This window comes from Spinacia oleracea, chromosome 6 (assembly GCF_020520425.1).
Source record: "Spinacia oleracea cultivar Varoflay chromosome 6, BTI_SOV_V1, whole genome shotgun sequence".
Taxonomy (NCBI): Eukaryota; Viridiplantae; Streptophyta; class Magnoliopsida; order Caryophyllales; family Amaranthaceae; genus Spinacia; species Spinacia oleracea.
Window position 1 is genome coordinate 46,485,905 of NC_079492.1, and position 21,287 is coordinate 46,507,191.

At 37.4% G+C, this 21,287-nt stretch overlaps 2 protein-coding genes across 3 annotated transcripts; one reads left to right on the top strand and one right to left on the bottom strand.

Annotated features, from left to right (window-relative positions):
- Nucleotides 1-4,396: 4,396 nt before the first annotated feature.
- LOC110786582 (wings apart-like protein 2) lies at nt 4,397-16,556 on the top strand. 2 transcript variants are annotated; one of them, XM_056833377.1, is made up of 13 exons: nt 4,397-5,154; nt 7,043-7,142; nt 9,276-9,615; nt 10,899-11,011; nt 11,636-11,764; nt 11,912-12,008; nt 12,111-12,221; nt 12,503-13,140; nt 13,596-13,867; nt 15,074-15,218; nt 15,557-15,654; nt 15,746-15,827; nt 16,055-16,556. In XM_056833377.1, the coding sequence occupies exons 1-13, from the start codon at nt 4,586-4,588 to the stop codon at nt 16,103-16,105; spliced, it is 2,745 nt and encodes a 914-aa protein (XP_056689355.1). In that variant the 5' UTR covers nt 4,397-4,585; the 3' UTR covers nt 16,106-16,556. The 2 variants fall into 2 exon arrangements, with proteins under 2 accessions (XP_056689355.1, XP_021846828.1); XM_021991136.2 differs by having other exon boundaries at nt 4,399-5,154; nt 16,093-16,556.
- A 240-nt stretch (nt 16,557-16,796) lies between these two features.
- LOC110786584 (uncharacterized) lies at nt 16,797-20,018 on the bottom strand. The gene is made up of 5 exons (XM_021991137.2): nt 19,829-20,018; nt 19,487-19,701; nt 17,655-17,822; nt 17,344-17,579; nt 16,797-17,256 (listed from the first exon to the last, which is right to left on the bottom strand). The coding sequence occupies exons 1-5, from the start codon at nt 19,896-19,898 to the stop codon at nt 16,992-16,994; spliced, it is 954 nt and encodes a 317-aa protein (XP_021846829.1). The 5' UTR covers nt 19,899-20,018; the 3' UTR covers nt 16,797-16,991.
- Nucleotides 20,019-21,287: the final 1,269 nt, after the last annotated feature.

Below are 21,287 nucleotides of genomic sequence, written 5' to 3' on the forward strand. Positions count from 1 at the left end.
GCTTTAATAATTGAATTAGAGGTCGGGGCGTTACAGTTTGTTAAGTTGACTTTGGGTTTTATTGGTTGGTTTTGGAGTTGAATTATAATTGACTATTTTATCTATAAAGTTTTTATTATGTTTTCCGCTGCAAAATTCTGAATAAGCCGAGGCGTTTTCACACGAGCGATAATTCCTTGACAATTCTCTATATTTTTATATTAAAATGGTACTTTAGAAAAGAGAGAATTGTGGGAGTGTTACACACTCGCTTGAAACCAGTCACTCTTTAGATTTTGAAGAAAGGAAACCTTGCATGTTTGACAGTTGAAACATAGAGTGGTTTAATCATTATCCAATATATTGCATTCATTGTTGGAGTAATTCATATTCTATTGCTTTATCTAAATTGGCGGATGACAATCGATTTTCGTGTCGTTGACGAACACCACTTAATCAAAAAATATTTGTAAACTACTAAACTAACCAACTATATAGACTATAGCGGCAAGCAAAGGGATCGTCCCAATAGATGGATGTTTGATTTTAATGAACTAATTATAACGCAAGCTAGTTCAAACAAGGATGTTTTGGTGTTTTAGAATTAAGAAATTAACTAGAGAAAATCAAGTAAAAGAAACTCTAGACATTTCGGGAATTGGCAAAGGAATTTGAATCGAGAGTTCCGAATATTCTAAATGCTCATGACATGCAGTGACTAAACAAATGAATGCAATGACCAATATATGTCTTCGAATACCTTTCGGTTTCAAGCACTTCTCAACTTGCCCTAATCTAGTTTTCGCTACAATCAAGAAACTCAAGAACGAACAAGCCAAATTAAGTAATGCAAGCCAAAAATCACACTTTGCAAATTTGAAGCTAAACACTCCAAAATTCTAGCAATTTAGGTTAGCTAATCCTAAACTAACTAGACATGGAATCAAACATCATTTAATAAATTTATCAAACTAACATGCAATCACAATTAGGAGTGTGCAGAATGTGACCGGGACTGGAATCCGGTCCGGAACCGGACCTTAATTGTCCGGACCGGTGGATTCAGGACCGGACACCGGTCCAAGAAAATCATTGATTCCGGATTCCGGACAGCACCAGACAAAATCCAGGTAATTCGGAATAGTCCTAAAATCCGGTATTCCATGTAGAGGAATTAAATACTTCTGTTTTTATTATTATTATTATTATTATTATTATTATTATTATTGTTTTGGGGAAGGGGCCAACACTTTTGGCCTTTTGTTCCAAGTTCCCAATTCTCCAGCCACATTCTCGTCAAACCTTTGAGTAATTTCCTTTCTCTTTTATCCTTCTTTACATCTCCTCCCAAAAATCCATAAATTTCATTCCAGATCTAATGCTTAATATCCTCCCATCTAAACCCCATAAATTTAATCACCCATTTTCTGTCTCCACATTATCCATCAAGGGCATCGATCTCCTTCGCGGGTATAAATAACTGAGTCCCTGTCTCTTTATCTTTCACTTTCTACTTTAGAAAGGATCTAACAAGTATGGGATGTGGCAGTGTGTCTGATGAAAATGATGACAACAAAGATTTGGTATATAATGAATTTAAACGAAGATCAAAAGCAAAATACAACAAGATTCGTTTGTTTGCTTTAAATTTTTATGTGTAGTCTGTGGTCATTTATACATCGGGTATTTTTATAATCTGGCTTTTCAGTTTTCACTATATGAAACCCAGGTTTTTTTTGTTATTTTAAAGAAAACTATAAAACTAAAAAACTGGACCAACAGGTCTAGAACCGGTCCGGACCGAAATTTTCAGGACAGGACCGGTTATGTCCGGAATAATTCAGGACCGTTCTCCGAACACGAAAAAACCTTGATTCCGGATCCGGTCCATTCCGGATCCGGTCCGGACCGGGCCACATTTGGACCGGTGCAGAGTCCTAATCACAATTAATCACCAAAATACCCAATTCAACATCCAAAACTTCATCCCTAATATCTAGATTATGGATTACTCACTCATGCAAATGAAAATTGCAATCAAGCTAATTAAAAGAATATGAATCATGATTCTAATTGCAAAAGTTAAACCAATTCAAACATCAGAAATCAGAAAATTCAAATAAGAAAAACAAACCAAAAATTTAACCAAAATTAATCACCAATTCTAAATCTCCAATCACAAAATCAAGCATAAAAATAATCAAACATTAAGAACAAACCATTAAGGGGAGGATTAAAGAATAAAAGAGAGAGTTATACCATTAATAGTTGAATTTGAATTCCCAAATTGAAGAACAAAATTTATGAAAATTGAAGAACAAAACAAGAAAACAATGAAGAAGAGAATCTGGAATTTCCGGATTCTAATCCTAGAAAACGAGAATCTAAACTCAAATTTGAACTCCTAGCTGACCTAATCTAGGTTAATCGCTGTTGTTCTAAGCTTCCTCTTTGCGTTGCTTCTATTGCTCCACAACAAATCTCAGCTCAAGAACGAAGTAAAGGAAAACAAAAAAAATTGCAAAGCAAAAACGAAAATCTAGAAACAAAATTTTTGTTTCTAATTGGTCTCCTATATCCTAAGTGTTCCTGCTATCCTCTATGCACTCGCTACTCCTATTTCCCGCTGGTGTTCGAATAGAAAAGCCCCCTCCCCGTAAATGAACAACGCATAAACATAATACGAGCTGCTCTGTATGTGACATCTTTGAGGTGTCCATTCTTCAGCAGGTATGTGACTTATCTCCTTAGGGCGACACACTCATTGGTTGTGCGTCCGATATATCCATGAAAATCACACCATTTGGATGGGTCCTTCATCGCGTTGGGTTTGCTGGATTTTGCTAACCGTTGTACTACCTTTTTTATCTTGGCTACATGGTTCACCAAGCCCACAACATCAACATAAAAGAGTATATGTTAATCCAAGGTGGAAGGTTTGGGTTGTCCTTGTAGTCATCGTCGTCTTCTTCCACTACTGAGATATGTTGTTGGGGCCGAGCATACGGTGCTAGATGGTCATCTCGCCTCCGGGTGTATGGAACTCTCTTGTCTGTCTAGGTGTAGTATGTTGGCCCTTTGCTGCAATGAAGAGTTTCCTCAAGTCTGACTTGCACCATCGCCTTCACTTGAGCATCTTCGAACTTCTTGCATGAGTACATCACTAGGTCCTTCCACAGGTCGGTTTCCCCGTACAATCCTTGGAGGAATGCTTCAATAGTTGTTAGCACATCACAATCTGGGACATTCACCTTCTCCTTGATGAAGAGGGCTAGATAATCCTTTAGGGGCCCGTCTGGACTATCCGATACAGGTCGCTTGTTTGCTTTTCCAGGTCTCTGCTGCTTGGGAATTGTTGATTGAACATGTTGTCGAGATGGGCAAATGAGGTGATGCATCCGTTGGGGAGGCTGGTAATCCATTTTAGGGTTGGGCAAACCAATGTCGACCCAAATCCTTTGCACAGGCTGGCTTCTCTCATATGTTTCGGGATTGGGGCGGTCATTATGCGTTGTTTGCAGGTCAGATATGGTCTCTTAGATCGGTGGTTCCGTCGTACATGGGCATGTTGGACGGGCTTAAGCGTTTTGGGATGTCGATCACGTCAATAGGGTCAATATAAGGTGAGTCGGCATAACTGTCTAGGCGTGCTTCTTTGATTGGAGCTGGTACTCCCGAGATTTTATTGATCATGGTCATGATTTGTTGGAGTTGGTGGTTGGTGCTTTCGCAAATATTGCTGAGCACAAGGACGAGAGGGCTGAAACTTTTGGGTAGGCTGGCCTGAAGATGCTGGTAGTAGGCCGTTTGAGGCTGACTCCTCAATCCCATAATCGTAGGGCACGTCCCCCTTGTTCTCAATTATTTGCTGACTTGGTCAAGGCCGTTGTTTATACGCGTTGCTAGAGTCTTTAACTGATCCTTGTTCTTGTGCCACGTCACGATCCTATCATGTACCAGGTGTCATGTCAAGTGTACCACGTTATCAATAGATTTTTTCCCCCTAACATATACGAACCTATTACACCCAAATACCTATTTCATAACCGACTATAGACCCTATTCGACCGTTACTCGAAAGAAATAATCTAAACTCAGGCTACCTTTCATAGATGTATATGCGTACTAACTCAATCCACCGTCAAGTCATCAAGACATCAACTAGTAATACTACACCAAAGATAAAAGGAAAAAAAAAATAGACATTTAATTCGCCCTAAATCCTACGGTTAAAATTCAATTTATCCCAACGTCAACGGATTAAACAATTTTGACATCCAACCTTTTTCCTAAACTACCCTTTTTCTAACAGTACACTTTTCAAAAATAAAGTTTTTCCATCATAACTAAAGGGACAAAATTGGAATTACACCGAATTTTCAAATTCACCCAAAAGTTAAAACAAAAATAAAACAAAAATCTCCAGAAAATCAAATCTTCATTTTCTCTCTCCTCTTACCTGCGAGTCGAGCTTTGAAGATCTTCATCATCTTCTTCAATTCTCCAGAAAAAAAACCCCAAATTTCTATCCGTTTAAATTCAAATTCTTTGAAAGTTATCGAATTAATTTTACGATTTTGTCAAAAAAAAAAAAAATTAAATTCAGATGATTGTGAGGACGTACGGGCGGCGGAAGATCGGGAGAACGTATTCAGATTTATCGTTAAACGACGAATTACTGATGGAAGAAGAGGTTTTTGAAGGAGAAGAAGAAGACCCTTTTGCTTTTACGGAAACGACAACGACGGCATCAACCTCGTACTCGCAGAAATTCCAAGAAAGCCCTCAAGAATTCGGGAGTTTCACGTTTTCATCCCAAGATTCGACTCGCTGGGTCAACTCGGAGGGTGAGAATAACAGCAATAACAGCTCATCAGCGGCGGCGTTACAGCTGTTGGCGCCGGGAAATGGGAGGAGAGAGAAAGCGAGGAGGTTGAATGATGGGAAGAGAGAGAGGGAGTGGGAGAGGAGAGAGACACCAATATCAAAAACGATAACGACGACGTTGATGGAGACGCAAGAGTATGGGGAGATGATGGAGTGTGTGGATGAAGTGGATTTTGCTTTGGATGGGTTGAGGAAAGGGCAAGGGGTTAGGGTTCGGAGGGCGAGTTTGTTGTCTTTGTTGAATGTTTGTGGTTCACCTCAACAACGCCGCCTCCTTAAAGCTCAAGGGTATCAATTTTCAATTCAATTTGATTTTTTCGGATAAATGTTAAATGGTATTATGCAGTGATCAGTTCAGTTAAAGTCATTTTGAATTGGGCATGTTGTGTAATGTTATGAATTAGGTATTATGAATTTGGGGAATTGAATTTTGAACTATGAATGGTTGCTTGTGTATTGCTAATTAGTAAGTTAGGGTTTAGATAGAGAACACTTCTGCAATATTAGCACTGCTATCAACTAGGGATAATTTAGTGCTTGTTTGGTTAACATCTAAAATCATGGGAAATGCCACTTCCTAGGAATCAGAAGTGAGTTAAGTTGTTTGGTTGACAAATTCATGGGAGGTTACCCTTCCTAGGAATTCTGTTTCCCACAAACAAAGTGTAGGAAGTTGTTTACGTTCAACCAAACGAGTTCAGTGGAGAGCATTCTACTTTAGAACAATTACGTAATTCGGAGTTTTATTGGTCCCATTTGAGGTTGTGTAAAGATGAGAAACGGGTGCGTATAGACTCTTAGTTGCTATGTTGTTGGTTAGCTTAAGGTGAAGCTGGGCATTCTCTAATTAAAGATAAGGTCTATCCGTGCCAGATTAAGGTTAGCATTAGTATGGGCACGGAGGTTAAGGATGGAGAAAAATTAGAGAATTAGAGATAAAAACAGGCCATACTAGTCTGTGAATTCCGGATGTCTTGTATTTCTATATTATTCTGAAAAGGGATAATTGTTTAAATCATGAATAAGAGGAAGAATAGGACTCCTAAATGAATTTTTGTTGTGCAGTAGTGCATAAGGGCTCATAGGATTGATGTGAGGATTGTGCAGCCTTTGGATGCTAGATTGAAAAGCTATAGAGTACCATGTGTTTCGAAATAAACACTCAATAGACTAAGTTTTAGAGCAAGTCAGGACATTCAGGTTAGTTTGATTTTGAATATTTGACGAGCTGCATGAGACTACATATTTGGTAAATGATGCTGGTTTTTCTGGGATCACCGAGTTAACTTTCATTAAGTTTGACGGGTAAAAATTTCTGCTTATATGTCAAACAGCTATTCAGAGAATAGTGTTTATGTTGGGAGGCCCAGTTATGCATCGTTAGTTTTTCAAACTAGAATCTTTCTATTATAATCACGCACTTGTGCAAAAAGCTTCGCATTTGTATTGGTTCTGATGCTGGAAAGATCCTGGAAGAATGGGCCACTATATGATGGGAGTTTAATGTCTTCTAGAAATAAGTTAACTAGACACAGCCCTTATCAACATTTCTGGATCATGTGCTAGCGCTTGTGGTTTCAATCTAGTGCAATGGGTAGCAGGTTTCATTGAACATACAGTTTGTGTGATATTTTTTTTTTGAAAGTTTGTGTGATATTAGTCATAAATCACAGATTAATGCAATGGTTGTAAGTTTTATTATGCAATGTCTGCTGTACATGTTTGCATACTGTATATCTGCTCTCCCCTTTTTAATTTTTTTTTTTCTTTTCTACTCATATCCGTACCCTTAGCCCTTCGTACTAATTTGTGGCAACGAGAAATCAATGAAGAAAAATGTTTACGTAGTAGGGCTGTAGGGGAGATGCATTATGAAGGAGTTACACAGGGGATTTCTTACGTTAAGCTCTCACTAATTCATTAGTCAAATAGTCATTTTCCCATTACCACACTCTTAATATGTTAACCTATACAAACAAGCCAGTAACTACATAGACAAAGGTTGTGGCTCTTTTCGTTGGTTTGATATACATTTTGGGTTTATTTCGCAAAATATTTGCCAGTTACAATGTCCATGAAAGATTTGAATATCAGAACTACATTTTCTTTACCTTATCTTCATCACAAACACTTTGTCATATTTACAATATGTAATTTTGTGGTTGTATTCTTTCAGCATGGCGAAGACAATTATTGATTCCATCTTGGATTTGAGCCTTGACGATTCACCGAGCAATTTGGCTGCTGCCACTCTGTTTTATATTTTAACAAGTGATGTAAGTAATTGCTGGCATCCTCTGTTCCTTACTAAACTTTTTTCTTAGATATTTTTTGAGGTTGAACTTCGAATGAAACTGTTCTCAATCTATACGCTTTTTGCTGACTTAGATTTTTGTACTCCCTCCTTTTTTTTTGTACCCATTTACTGTAGACTTTTGTTTCGAGGAGTGGTGACTTGGTGTACGAAAAAGGTGGAAAGAGTAAGAGTCTAAGAGATGAAATAAATTAATGGGTAATAGTGGGTAAAGTAGGAGAGAGATGATGAAAAGGTGTAATAGTTATAGGGAAAAGGGTAAGATGGCAAAAAATGATTGGCAAAAATAGCATAAAGTAGAAGTGGGTAGAACAAAAAAAACACTTCTTTTTAGAAAGTGAGTACATAAAAAAAACAGAGGGAGTATATTGTTTTAACTGTTATTTGAAAAGTTGATTGTGATCTTATTAATTTTGTTATCTGGGGACTAGGGGCTTGTTTTCTCCGCCCTTTGTTTTTTGCATGTGTATAGTTAAAGTTGCATATGTTAGAGCAAGCCGCATAACACTCCAAGCATGTCATATGGAGTATTATGTTATTCTCACGTCCAGAATAATCAAAGAACAGATGTTGTAGGCCGTTGAGTGGTCAATTCGCTTGCTGTTACAGTGTTACTTCACTTTAAACCCCCTACAGTTACCTTATTCGCCAAACCCTCTGCGAAGAAAAAGTGAATTCATAAGTGAAACTGTGAAAGTAGAGCATTTTGGGTCTAATTACATACTTCCTCTGTTCCTTTTTATATGACACAATTATTTAGGCACGTTTGCCAATGCACGATTTCTAACATTAATATCTTCAATTATGGATAAGAAAAAATTATAAAAAATTGATATTTAAAAAATATTTATTGAGACGAATCTAATAAGACCCCACACGACTATGTTTTTTCTTAAGTATAAATCACAAAATGAAGTTAAAAGAGCATGTGTGAATAGTGTCAAAAACTCAATTGTGTCATGTAAATAAGAACAAAGGAAATATTAGTTAGCATTTAGCGAATTGCATACCTGTACACAATCTCGTATACGCGAATTAGGTTACAATGATCTCACCCCAGTGAATGTGAAAAAGATTTTTCTTTTCCATTGATGGTGAGCTTCCGGATTTGTTTATCAATTTGTGAGCCACTGCATGTGTAAGGTTTAAGTTGCATACTTTTAGGGATGGGTCAAGTTGGGTAGGATGACGTTGTAGTAGTCTTGATCTTTATGTATATTTTGATTGCACATTTAATTTATTAGAAGTTAACTAGTAGGTCGTTTACAAAGAACTGGCTTCATGTTTTCTTCACATAATCATATCCAGCCAAGAATTTCTGTTTTTTCTTCACTCTGACACAGTCGATTTACACGCCTTCTTTGTGATGGATTTTAAGGTGGTCATGAGATTGAGTTGATTTTTCACTGAGCAAGCAGATCTAGGTGCATGGTATATGGAATTTTCTGAAGCTCAAGTTGAAGATCCTCTTAATGTAAACTTTACCAGATGCATGTAGTTTTATCTTTGAAGGATGTAGCTTTAGATATCTGAATCATGCTGGTGTGCTATTGCTAAGGTGTAAAGTCCTCTCTGGGCTTTGTGAACTTTTCGATGTTCAAAAGTTGAGTGAAAGCCTGGCAGGTGGCTTGGAACTCTTAATTGTTTGATTGCAGTATTTGTGATTCCATGGTTGGGTACTTGGGTAGGAGTAGATGAAGCTATTTTGATAAGCAACTGATGCTTTCTAAATAATACTTCCTTTGTTCTTTTTTAGTTGCAACATTAAGTTGGGGGGACACAGTATTTAAGGAGCCCATGTTACACCTAAACTTCCCAAAAAGGAAAGTGTTGTGACCTATTAAGAAAGGAGGAAGAATGCTTGATCCCTTTGTGTTTGTTTCTTGTAGCTTTAAGTCTCCTTCTTGTACTAAATTTTCAGTTGCTTGTTGAACTTTCTATTTAATTAAAAAATGCTTTCTCTAACTTCAATATCCGTTGTATGCTTATACTGATTAAAAAAGGATAATCATAAATTGATGAGCTATTTTCCCTGTCTCTAAATGTTTTCAAGTTACTAATATTCAAGTGTTTCATTCTATGTTTGTTATTTCAGGGTCAGGACAGTTACCTTCTGGATTCATTTCCATCAGTTCGGTTTCTATTGAAGTTGTTGAAACCAACAGTTACTGAAACTATTCCTGATAAAGCACCAAGCATCAGCCAGAAACTTCTTGCGCTGCGGAAGGATATGCTTCTGTCGCAGGATACCAAAAAAAGGACGGATTCAAGCTCCGCTACAATAATCCAAAAAGTCCTGGAGACTCTTGTTAGTTGTAAGGATTTGAAGGCTAGCAATGTGGAGAATGATGACATATCAAGGCCGGAGTTGAATCCAAACTGGATATCTTTGTTGACTATTGAAAAGGCTTGCTTGTCAACAATATCTATTGAAGGTAAGGCGTATTCTTTGATGTGCATTGACAATTAAACTTTTCATGTTTGATACCTTTTAGTAGGTGAACTTCAGGAATCAGGATGTGGCACATTCCATAGTTTGTAGTCGTGCCTAGTTTTATTTTTATGCTCAATGTTACTTTTACAATTTGGTCCTATTTTATTCCCATCTTGCTGAGGCATTCCTCTCTGTATTAATCCTTCTTTTCTTAGGGGGAGAGAGATTCTCCTGTTTAGCTTTTTGGTTTCTTCCTGTACTACATCGGATGGTCTACATACAGGGGCGAGCAATGGTCCAAATATCTTTTCACGCATACTACTTCATTGGATTTTTATATATTGATGTGGTGCATTATGTGGATATCTCAGATCGGCGTACCACATCGAGCTTCTAGAATGTTGGTAAACCTAAGACTTGTCAGTTTCCTCAACTAATAACGAAACTTAATAACCTGAAATTAGGGGCATTAGTTGATGCGCCTGTGGCGAATTCAACGTTTCCTTTATTTTCGGAGACTTGGTGTTGATTTCTGGTCTCTGCTCTGTCTGTTTTCTCGACAACGTCTATCTGCTTCGGTTGGTCTTCACTGATGAAGCTATCGATCTGGCACAAATTATTTTTTCTTCTAGGTTTTCTTTTCTTGTACTACGTATATCTTGTGGGGAGTGTGTGGTTGTGAGGTCTCAGAATAACTTCCATGTGGAACTCCCCCCTCCCCTCCTTTTGTCTTTTTCTTCAACCTATATCTTTTTATGCTGGATTTTAAGAGTTCAAATAGATGAGTGCAGAAGAATATTTTCTTGTGCAGTAGACGAGTCTACCTGTGTTTCTTTGATTTTCTAATAGTGGGGGTTTGTTATTAATGGGAAATAGAGCTGTTTGTGCAGCTGTGTTCTGATATATGATCTGGTTTCGAGCCTCGCCTTCCATTCTTTGTATGCTCCCCCCAAAAAAAGTTCCTCCATCAATGAAGTAAATACCTTCATACATACTCGTAAGCCTACACCAATATAGGACAAGAGCTAGAAAACTAGTTCTTATGTCAGTTTCTAATCCCGGCTGTGCCTAGAATTGCAAAACGCTGTTTTGAAGATATGGTAGTGTAATTTTACTTCATTGTCATTCAGTTGTATTTTAACTATAGCGTCTTTATGTAGGACTCTGTAGTATTTTGTTACTGATGTAGAGACTTGCCCAGCTTCAATTTAACCAGTTTTTTTTTTTTTAAATAGAAAAACATTTTCCATGATCTTTCATTGATCCCTTTTTGTGTTTTTTCAGATACCTCTGGCTTCGTAAGGAAAACAGGTGGAAACTTCAAGGAAAAAATACGAGTGCTGGGAGGACTTGATGCAGTTTTTGAGCTTGCACTAAATTATCATTCGAATTTGGAGGTGTGAGCTTTGTATGTTTACTTTTGTTGCATTATTTGTTTTGTTATGCAGTGAGATGCTATCATGCTAATGCCTGGAAATTGAAGTTGTATGTCTGGAAATTGAGTCTTTCTGTTATCTGTGAAGCTGCAGTGCTGTGGCCGGTGGGTTTGACTTTTTTTCCGCCTTTTTTCACAATTTTTGTGAGTGCAAATTTGTGTATTATTGTGCACAATTTTTATGTCTACACCACTCAGATGATTAAATTGCACCCTTGCAGCCAGTGGTTGTAGCTGGAGAATTTCAGTATGTTATGGAGTTCTTGGGATAAAAGCTGAGTTACTGTATATATTTTGTTTTTTCTTTTATGTTTGTCTTGATTGAATGAATTGGAAAGTAATAATTATTTGATGGCTTTGCATCTGGGTAACTTTTTACTTATTGAGCAAATAATAATTTTGTGGTTAGACTATGGTTTTGATTTGAAGTTTATATTCATCAACCCTGTGTGGATGCCTGAAGGTGATATAATATCCGCAGAAGAAAAGAGAAATGGAACAGTATGATAATTGTTATTTGATTTATTTTGATATATGCTTTAATAACTGTTTTGTATAATAATACGATTTTACATGCCTCCTCCAGGGTTCAATTGAGCATGTTACAGCAGCTTCAATAAGGAAGTTGAAAGATGGCAAGCTACAAAGTCTTCCACAGCTTTTTAAGTGCTTAAAAATCATGGAGAATTCTACATTTTTAAGCAAGGAAAATCAGGTAAATGATTTATCATTGTTTGCTTGTTCATCTTTTATGTCATTTCTTTCATATGTTAAAGTGAGGCAGGAGCTAATCACTTCTAAATTTTCAGTCTGCTTGATTTTCTAGTCTCTCGCACCTTAATTTTCAACTACGTAATTTCAGAGTCACTTGCTTGGACTAAAAGGAAATTTGGCTGCTGGTCAAGGCTCTTCTTTATCCTTTGTAAAACTCATGATTAGTTTTATCAAGATTCTCTCAGGTATCTTTGACAACTAGTTTGGTGAAATATTTCTGGTGAATTATCCGCCTTTCTATGTTGATATGACTTACTGGTTATATCTTTTTTTGCATTCATATGCAGAACTGTCATTACTGAGAACTTCATCCACAAACTCTAGTCCTGAAATGCCTACAAATCGTTCAAATGGGTCGGATCATTGTCGTGAGTTATGTTTGAAGGCTGAACGAAAAGGTAGTTGCTAGACACTTTTAGTTTCGTGGGCTTCATCTGAATTAGCATAATAATTGCTTAGTTCTGTGGGAATAATCTGTCATTAGCATTAATAACAAATTAACACAGGTAACTAGTAAGTTGAGGGGCTCGTGCTATCAGCACAGCTGTGTGCATGACTTAATGTTGTCCCATAAAAGTGCTGATTCCTAAAAGCATCTTGTTGGCTATCATTTATTTTATGACATTCACTTTTCAACTTTTTTTTAGTGGCTTATTCATCTTTCTTTAAAACATGTTAGTGGATAGCAATGGGGTTTCCTCCTTGCGTTCTTCTCAAGAATGTAGTAGCTCGGGAAGATGCTCCTCAGATACAGGTTTTAGTACATCACAGAGCAGCGAGCGGTTGTCTGGCTTCCAGTTATCATCAAATTCTGGAGCTACAACAGGGTTTGGGGTGGGAAATTGCTTGATAGAGAAAGCAGCCAGCTCCTCTGGATCTGGTTCATGCAGTTTCACATCAAAAAGTTCTAATGTTGGAGCACCTGCGAATGGTCATAGTTCAAAGACAAAGCTGCCTCTTGCGAAAAGCCCATATGATATTGACGACGTGTTTATAGATCTAGATGACAATCAGGATCCATTTGCATTTGATGAAGAGGACCTTGCACCCTCTAAGTGGGAAACACTACGTGGGAGACATAGAGGACCATGTAAACAGAAAAGAAGGCCAGCATCTAGAAATGCTGACAATGAATGTTTCTCCCTGCCAATGTTGAGTCTGGAAGAATCTCTTTCTCAGCCAATGTTGAACCAAGAAGACTTTTGCAATGCTGAACAAAACGATGGAGATCGTATTTCAAGTGATACTTCGTGCACAACTGCTATTAGCGAAGAAAACTCCAGCCTTGTTGCTGATTGCCTGCTGACTGCTATCAAGGTAAGATTCTAAGATTGTTGCTCAGCTTCTGCCTGTCATTCTCCAATGGTTTCTTTCATCTTTTCAGTTGTGTCCTTTGCCGAGTAGACTTTACTTTAATCAGCCGAATGATCTGTATATGCCTCTCACCTGGCAAACATCTCTCCGGGGTCCTGCATCAACAAAGAGATTCTCCGTTTTTGTCTTTTAGTTAATAAATCACTTTTTTCGGTCTTTAAAGTGTGGTGCAGTCTTCTTTGGTCGGTCTACCCTTTAAAAGTCTTCATCATGCCAGGGTTATTTTTTACTTTCCCTTACAGTTTTGGGAGAACAGCTCTGTTAACGCTTCTGGCTGAAGTCTCCGGTTAACCAGAAAATCTAACATATATTGTGCGCTAGACTCTTGCTTAGGATACTATGTTTATAGTTTCGCATATAGTTTTTAAGCTAAGATGAACCATACATTTTTTTTCCAGGTACTCATGAACCTGACAAATGATAATGCTGTTGGCTGTCAGCAAATTGCTGCTTGTGGTGGGCTTGAAACACTCTCGTCTTTGATAGCAAGAAATTTTCCCTCATTTAGTCTTTTCACCTCTGGTGAGAGAAAAGAGAAAACCTTGTTCACTGGTGCAGTCTTGGAACTTGAAAGTCAAACAGATATACATCTCAATGACCAAGAGTTGGACTTTCTTGTTACAATTTTGGGCTTGCTAGTTAACATGGTGGAGAATAATGGTGAAAACAGGTTAGTTAAAATGAGTACTCTCTGCCTTTCTCCTTTTCATGCTTTTCCCACCCACCTATCTCAGTATCTGTCTCTGTTTATAGTTTATAATGCTGTGGTAATGTGGTGGTATTCATGATGTTATAGTAAGATTTTTTTTAGTTGGTTATCCGTTGATTATTTTTTGTTGTCTGGTTTATTAGAAGTTATGTAAAATATGCTGCCAAGTGATGCTGGGATATTTTGTTAGTTTGAGGTATTTAGAAAGAAATATAAATCCTTTCATTCTTATCCTATACGTTGCCTCTATCAACACAATCTATCTAGTATTCTCGCTTGGGTTGTACTCCCTCCGGTTATTTTGTATGTATCCACTTTCTAAAAAGAGGTGTTTTTTTTATGTATCCACCACTTCTACGTTATATTATTTTTGGTCAATATTTTATACTCCCTCCGTCTCTTTTTGTTCTTTACGTTTTCCTTTTTGGGTATTTCAAAATGTTCTTTACATTTCCTTTTATATTATCACATAAATGACTTAGTATTCTATCAAAATTTGTGTCCAATTATTATTTTAACCAATTAAATTTATTGGGTAATTTAATCTCTCACACTTTTTCATTGGGACATTAAATTTTTCTCATTTCCCAATATCAGATTTTGATAAAAGTGAAAACATTATAAATAAACGTAAATTATCTTGTTTAAATAAAACAAATTGAGGAATCCCGATGCAAATTAATTAATCGTTAAAACGCGTGAAAAATACCAAACGTAAAGAACAAAAAGAGACGGAGGGAGTACCATCTTACCCCTTTTCCTTAATAATAATTACACATTTTCATCATCTCTTTCCTACTTTACCCACTATTACCCATTATTTTATTACATGTCTCTTACTTTTTCCACCTTTTTCTTACACCCAATCTTCTCTCCTCGAAACATGAGTCTACAGTAAATGGGAACATAAAAAAAAACCGGAGGAATTATGACTGATTAGAGGCCCTGCTAATGAGAAATAGCTAGAAGGTATATAAGGATAGATGTGTTTGTGCCGGATTACATGTAGCCATTAGTGTTGAGGCTTGGTTGTGAGGAAGATTGTCAGCTTGTTATGTGACTGTTGGCTTTCATGATCAAGTCCTGGCGTGAGTAGCTTTTAGACTGTTCCGTCTGCGTTACATTATGACGTTCCTTGTAGTTGTTAAATTATGACATTTCATGCAGATCACGGCTTGCAGCTGCTGAGGTTTCAGTACATTACTCGGGTCGGTTGCCTGAAGTTAATACAGGGGTGATACCGCTATTATGTTCCATCTTTTTGGCCAACAGAGGAGCTGGTGAGGCAGCCGAAGAAGAACTTCAGTCATGGGTGAGTAATAAAGCGTCTCAAATGTCAGAAGTTTTCACCTGTTTTGCTTCTTTTCAGTAGTTGACCGTGGAAGTTGTCCTGTAGGGTGGAGCGGAATCTGAAAAAAATATGTCAAGGGTGTGTGTATGTGTAATTTTGTAACAAACACTTGTATCCGGCTTAAATTTAGATGTCTGGTTTTTCATGTTATCAAATGTTTATACTCCACTTGTGGGGTTTAGCTAATCGAAATAGCAATGATGTAGCAATTAAAATTCACAGAAGTCATTTTAATCATGGATAACATCTTCATCTCATGCGGAATGTCTAAATATGGATGTATCTCCTACTTTGTACAGGATGCTGAGGAAGTGGTCTTGCAAGGGGAGAAAGAAGCTGAAAAAATGATTGTTGAAGCATATGCAGCGCTGTTGCTTGCATTTCTCTCCACTGAGAGGTTTTTTCTTCCCCTTCCCCTTGTTCTTGTTTTATGATTACGCTTCTTTTTTATGTTTCTAATATCAAAGGCATTTCCCTGATGTAACCAGCAAAAGCATACGCAAAGCTATTGCAAATTATCTACCGGATCACAGCGTGAAAGTACTTGTACCCGTGCTGGAGAGATTTGTGGTGAGTTGATGTTTTCTGTAAGATTTATTGTCCATGTTCATTTTTTTGGAACGATTTTTGAAATTGAATGTGAACTGCAGCTTTGTGAAGTAAAAATTTGTTGGGAATACAAGTATATTTGGAATACACAAATGCAAACTCATCACAATTTGCTTCTTCTCTTTTCCTGTTGCCATTTTCTCAAATTTACTACCCTTATATGACTTGTTTTCTATCTTATTTTCCAGACGTTTCATCTTGACTTGTTTTCTATCTTTTTCTTCAGACGTTTCATATGACATTGAACATGATCTCACCAGAGACCCATAAAACCGTGAGTGAAGTAATCGAATCATGTAAACTGCCTTGAAAAAGCAAAAGAAGAGGGTTGTGTACAGGTTTCCCCTGCTTATATTGGTCGATTTATACGGAGTATCTTCTAGTCTTAGTTACCTACATGGCAATAGATTCCACTCATCCACATTCTTAGGGTTCATCAACGCCAATATAGCACAAATGAAAATATCTGACGTTTGATGGTCTGTCAACCGAGGTTGAAATTGTAGTTTGTTATTTAGTCAAATTAGCTTCACTGTTTTTGTTTTTGTATTTGTAATTGTTTTATTTTACACTGAATGTCTTAGCTCCATATCCCACCTTGTTTTAAGGACGAGGATAATAGCTGATAATGTATACGGAGATATTGGCAATGCCTGTAATCAAAAGTTGTAATGTATAATTGTGCTCGTATATCCCCATCTCTTTTGGGTATTTCCCGCTTCATCTAAAAATAAGTCTATATATTTTAGGATGTATAGATATATCACATTTTAGATTATAGATCAATTGAATTCTCATGCTATGCAAAAAGAGAAACTCCACTGAGGGATTTCTGATGGCAAAGTATTCAACTGCTACTCCCTCTGTTATGAAAATAATGGGGACAATTTCACGCTTGCTAGGTAAATGTTTGGGCATCAATATTTCTAATTTTATATTTGTAAAAATTATAAAAAGTTGATATTTTGAAAGTACTTATCGAAACGAATCAAATAAGACCCTACACAATTATATATTTCCTTGCCCATAAGTATAATGCAACTGAGTCATGAAAGGTGTTTTCTCCAGCCGAACTTTTGGTAAAAAAAACCCTGACCTGAAGAATCGATGTCTTTAACCACAGAGCTAATTACTTTCAAGTCTTCTAGTATGGTTACACAAGAAGTTGAGGATGAGCTTGTTAACTACTTGGGGAAGCTGTTCGTGAGCAAAATGAGTGCCTTGAGGTAAGAATATGATCTCGGATTCAGGAGCAAACTCTTTTAACTTCCCGCTGTTTATATAGTCTTGTATCCCTGGAAACTTGAGAAAGTAATCTTCTTCACCCATGATCGTCAGCAATGGGATCTTTAATACAGGATCAGGTATGTCATACTCTTCATTCATTGATCTGAATCAAATACAGTATAATACAAGCTCAAATCGATCGATTGACATGTACCGTTAGTTAATGAGATGATTATTACAAAATGATTACCTGTAAGGAAGTTGCAGAGCAGTCTGAAATCCAGATTTCTCATATAAGGAGCCATAATTTGCAAGGTCTTCCTCAGAAAACCAAGAGGGTAGAGGAGTTTCCGGTCCTACTAAATCCATAATCTCCTCGTTTTCTTTAGCTATTGGTATTTCGCTCCTGGAGAACATGGTGTAAATCTTTCTAACCACTGTTTTGGCATCAAATCGGCCAAAATCAGCTTCTGCTCTTCCAGTTTCCTGAGATTAAGAAGGAATCAATCCTTAGAAATAAAGAACAGGAAAAACAATATTCATCAACGGTTAATTGTATACCTGCCATCTAGAGATGTAGAAGCCTTCAGGTAGATGTGTATGGAAGGTTGAAGGAGCTGGAGGAATGTATGGAATACCTACTGTGATTACTCCTGCGACTCTTTCAGGGTGTTGAAGTGCAAATAGGTATGCAGGTCTTACTCCGAAATCCTTGGCTATCAGAAATGCCTGCAAACATCAGTCAGTCAGAAACTAGAGTTGCATTGTAGGTAGCTTCAAGCACAATAAGGAAAACACTACTCTGATCCACTTGGGAAATTACATGAACATAAAACATCCTAAAATGACTTGTACCTTGTTGCCAGTTAATGTGGAAACTCAAACCCATCTTCCTAAGACAAACGTAAGTGCTTCGAGAAACAGTTTACGAAACAACTTAGTCCTGATTAACAGACGAAAGGCTAGTTACATTAGCGAATAATGATCGGTCCTCTATGCTAATTCCCATTGGACTTGAAATGCAGAGGCGGAACCAGAAAACTTAAGAGTTGCTCTTTGGAGAGCACAGTACGATGAAAGTTGTAAGTTGTGTTCGGGGGGAGTTATTGTCTATCGTTGGCCTCTATGGTAGAATCATACAGTCGGGGGCTTGAGAGACGGTGGTTTACCCTGTGGCGGATGTCAGCGGTTCGAGTCCGCTTATCTCCAACTCGTGAACTTAGCCAGTTATATGATAACACCCAATTTTTCGGATTCGGTCGTTCGATCTATGATTTATCATTCATGGACGTTGATAAGATCCTTCCATTTATATTTACCAGCACCTTATGATGGCATAACCTTAAAGTTAAGGCCGAGGTTCAAACGAGGAAAGGCTTACGGTGGATACCTAGGCACCCAAAGACATCTTTAGGGGACCAAAAAATTATTTCTAATATCAATTACCAAATGAGGTTGACATGAGTGGTTAATGATCTTTTTACTCCTTAACCAAGGTCTCGGGTTCGAACTTTGGGTATGGAAAAAATCTCAACTGGGAAGTATGCTGCCCATCGAGGTACCCATGGTAAAACGAAAAAACAGAATATGGGCAATTACACTCCAACACGGGTACAAAATCCATACCCGAGACCTCAATTTTCACCTGATTGACCTTGAGTACTCAATTATCTTCAATCACATATCGGTAGCAAAAGTATATACTTGTACAACATAAGGGAAAGAAAGGATAAAGTTATGCAATATGTTCACAAACGTCCTCATATATATTGGAATTTCTATAAGAATCAACAAACAAGCCTATCCAAAATGTATGTGCGTACAAGCTCAAGATCGTCCAATCTTTGAACCTTGTTTAACACTCGTGTTCAAATCTAGGCAATATAACGTAGATACATTGTTGTTACACTAATATCTTCACAATTACACCCTTCATATTTTACTAGGTGATACACTTTTCTTATTCAACGTATTTTAATAAGTGATAGACTTTCTATTTTTGGCATGTCATGTTCTCCACCTTCAATTATATTATGGAGTATTTATTTTCTTCTCCTATGGTCTCAGTACTTACCCAAATCCTCTTTTGACTATAATAAATAATTCACCTAATATCAATGTTTTACAATAAATAATACTACGTAATTCACTACTCCACTTCTATCTTATTTTAATAAAAACAACTCTATTTTGTACAACTAAATTTGACTTAAATTAAATCATCTGAACTTAACTGAAATATATTTCATGAAAAAAACTTAAACAAGTGTCAAATTGTCGGAAAAAACTTATTTTTGTTGAACTAAATTTAACTGAACTTAGATAAACCTATTTGACTTATTTTTTACTGAAATAAGTGAAAACAAAACATGTTAGATAGATAGGAGAGAGACCTTAGAGATGGCTAGGCGATCGACAATACCAAGGAGATCACAGACAAGGTCCTTAAACGACGCCGTTTGTGGATTAATTGGTTGGTCGGAGAGACCATAACCTCGGAAATCAGGTGTTATTGCTCTGAAACCGGCGTTTGATAAAGCAACCATCTGATGACGCCACGTGTACCATACTTCTGGGAAACCATGTAGGAAAATCACCACTCTTGATCCTGATCTCGATCACATGAATTTCAGCAATCAAATTAGCAACAATAATTAGACCAAAAGCGAAAGAATTATTTAGAAAGGGATAAAATATATTTTGTGTCATACAGACAGAGAGTTGTCAGAGAATACCAGTTCCAATTTCTGCAATGTGAAGCTTCAACCCTGTTACTTCAATGTGGCTATGCTTAATTTGATCCATTTTCTATAAGAGTTGTAAACTTTGAGAGACTACCCAATATTAGCTACATAAATAGTCTAGGGATGCTTATCTCTCCTTGTTCATTCTTGTTTGTACTTCACATGTGAATATGTGATGTGTGTTAAAGACAAAAATCTTGCTTTTCTTGAAAATAGCTTTGACAATTGTCAATAACACAAGATTTTTTTTTAAAAAGATGTTTAATTTAATTTACAGCCCTTAAGACAATCACAAAACTTGCACTCATAACCATTATAGTAATCTTATTGGGCTCATAATTTGAGTCGGGAAATTATTGGGCCGTATTTTAAGCAGTTTGAATTAAATTTCAAGCCCAATTCGTTCACTTGGTGAACCAAACATAGATTCTAAGCTTTAAATTCCAAACCAAACCCAATTACTTAAGAGTGCAAAGCCCAATGTCAAATCCCTAAGCCTAAGCCCACTAGGGATTAGGAATCTATAAATACAACTCTCCTCGTTAATTGATCCCCACTTATTTCATAATTTTCTATCTCCTCCCTTGCCTTGCACCGGCTCCCTCTCCTCTCTTTCCCTCGTGTGCACTCGGTCCCCTCAACCGCACACGCACGCACCCGAGCACTTCGCTCGTCGCAGCTGCCCTGTGCCCGTGCCCTCGAGCACACCCGCCATCGCCTCACCTCGTGCCGCTGCTGCCTCTCGCGCACGACCACACACACTCACACTCTTTTGCTCTCTCTCTCTCTCTCTCGTGCCCTCACTCACACAACAACGCACCCGCGTGTTGTTGCGTGTTGTTGTTCGTCAATGTTGTACCGCGTGGCCTCGCCGCCCAGCCCTCACACTCGCCTCGCACTCCCTCTCTCTCTCTCGCTCGTGCGCTGCTGCCGAGCCAAGCCGATCCTTGATGCCCTGCTTGTCGCTGCACCACACACAACACACGCACACGAATTGTGTGTTGTGTGTATTGTTTTTGTTCCGATTAATTCCTTTTGCGCCCAATCACATTCAAATCGTGATTGTACCATGCTATAGGTCGGTTTGGTATAATTCTCTTCTTCCTTGCCTATTCTATTTCATTTCCGTATTTTAAAATTATATTATTATTATTGATTTTGGATTATTAAACTGCTGGGATCGGTTATGAACACTGGTGTCAAGGATTTATGTGTTTAGATGATTGAGGAACATTTTATTTTGAGGTACGATAATATTCAGATTTATGTATTTAATAAAATGCCGATTTTTAATGTTTTAAAGTGATTTTTAGGATTAATTAGGGTTAGGATTTTAATCTCAATTTAACAGTTCATTGATTTACATAGTTTAACGTTAGTTTCAATTATGGAAATCAAATATAATTTACTCCCTCCGTCCCATAATATAGTGCCTGTTTTCCTAAAATGG

Bases quoted from the DNA above. Each gene is read 5' to 3' on its own strand.
- LOC110786582 (XM_021991136.2), top strand. From the start codon at position 4,586: ATGATTGTGAGGACGTACGGGCGGCGGAAGATCGGGAGAACGTATTCA. The intron at 5,155-7,042 runs GTATCAATTTTC...GTATTCTTTCAG, and splicing joins CGCCTCCTTAAAGCTCAAGG to CATGGCGAAGACAATTATTG. The intron at 12,222-12,502 runs GTAGTTGCTAGA...AAAACATGTTAG, and splicing joins TTTGAAGGCTGAACGAAAAG to TGGATAGCAATGGGGTTTCC.
- LOC110786584 (XM_021991137.2), bottom strand. From the start codon at position 19,898: ATGGATCAAATTAAGCATAGCCACATTGAAGTAACAGGGTTGAAGCTT. The intron at 19,702-19,828 runs GTATTCTCTGAC...GATCGAGATCAG, and splicing joins CATTGCAGAAATTGGAACTG to GATCAAGAGTGGTGATTTTC. The intron at 17,823-19,486 runs GTCTCTCTCCTA...TGATGTTTGCAG, and splicing joins ATCGCCTAGCCATCTCTAAG to GCATTTCTGATAGCCAAGGA.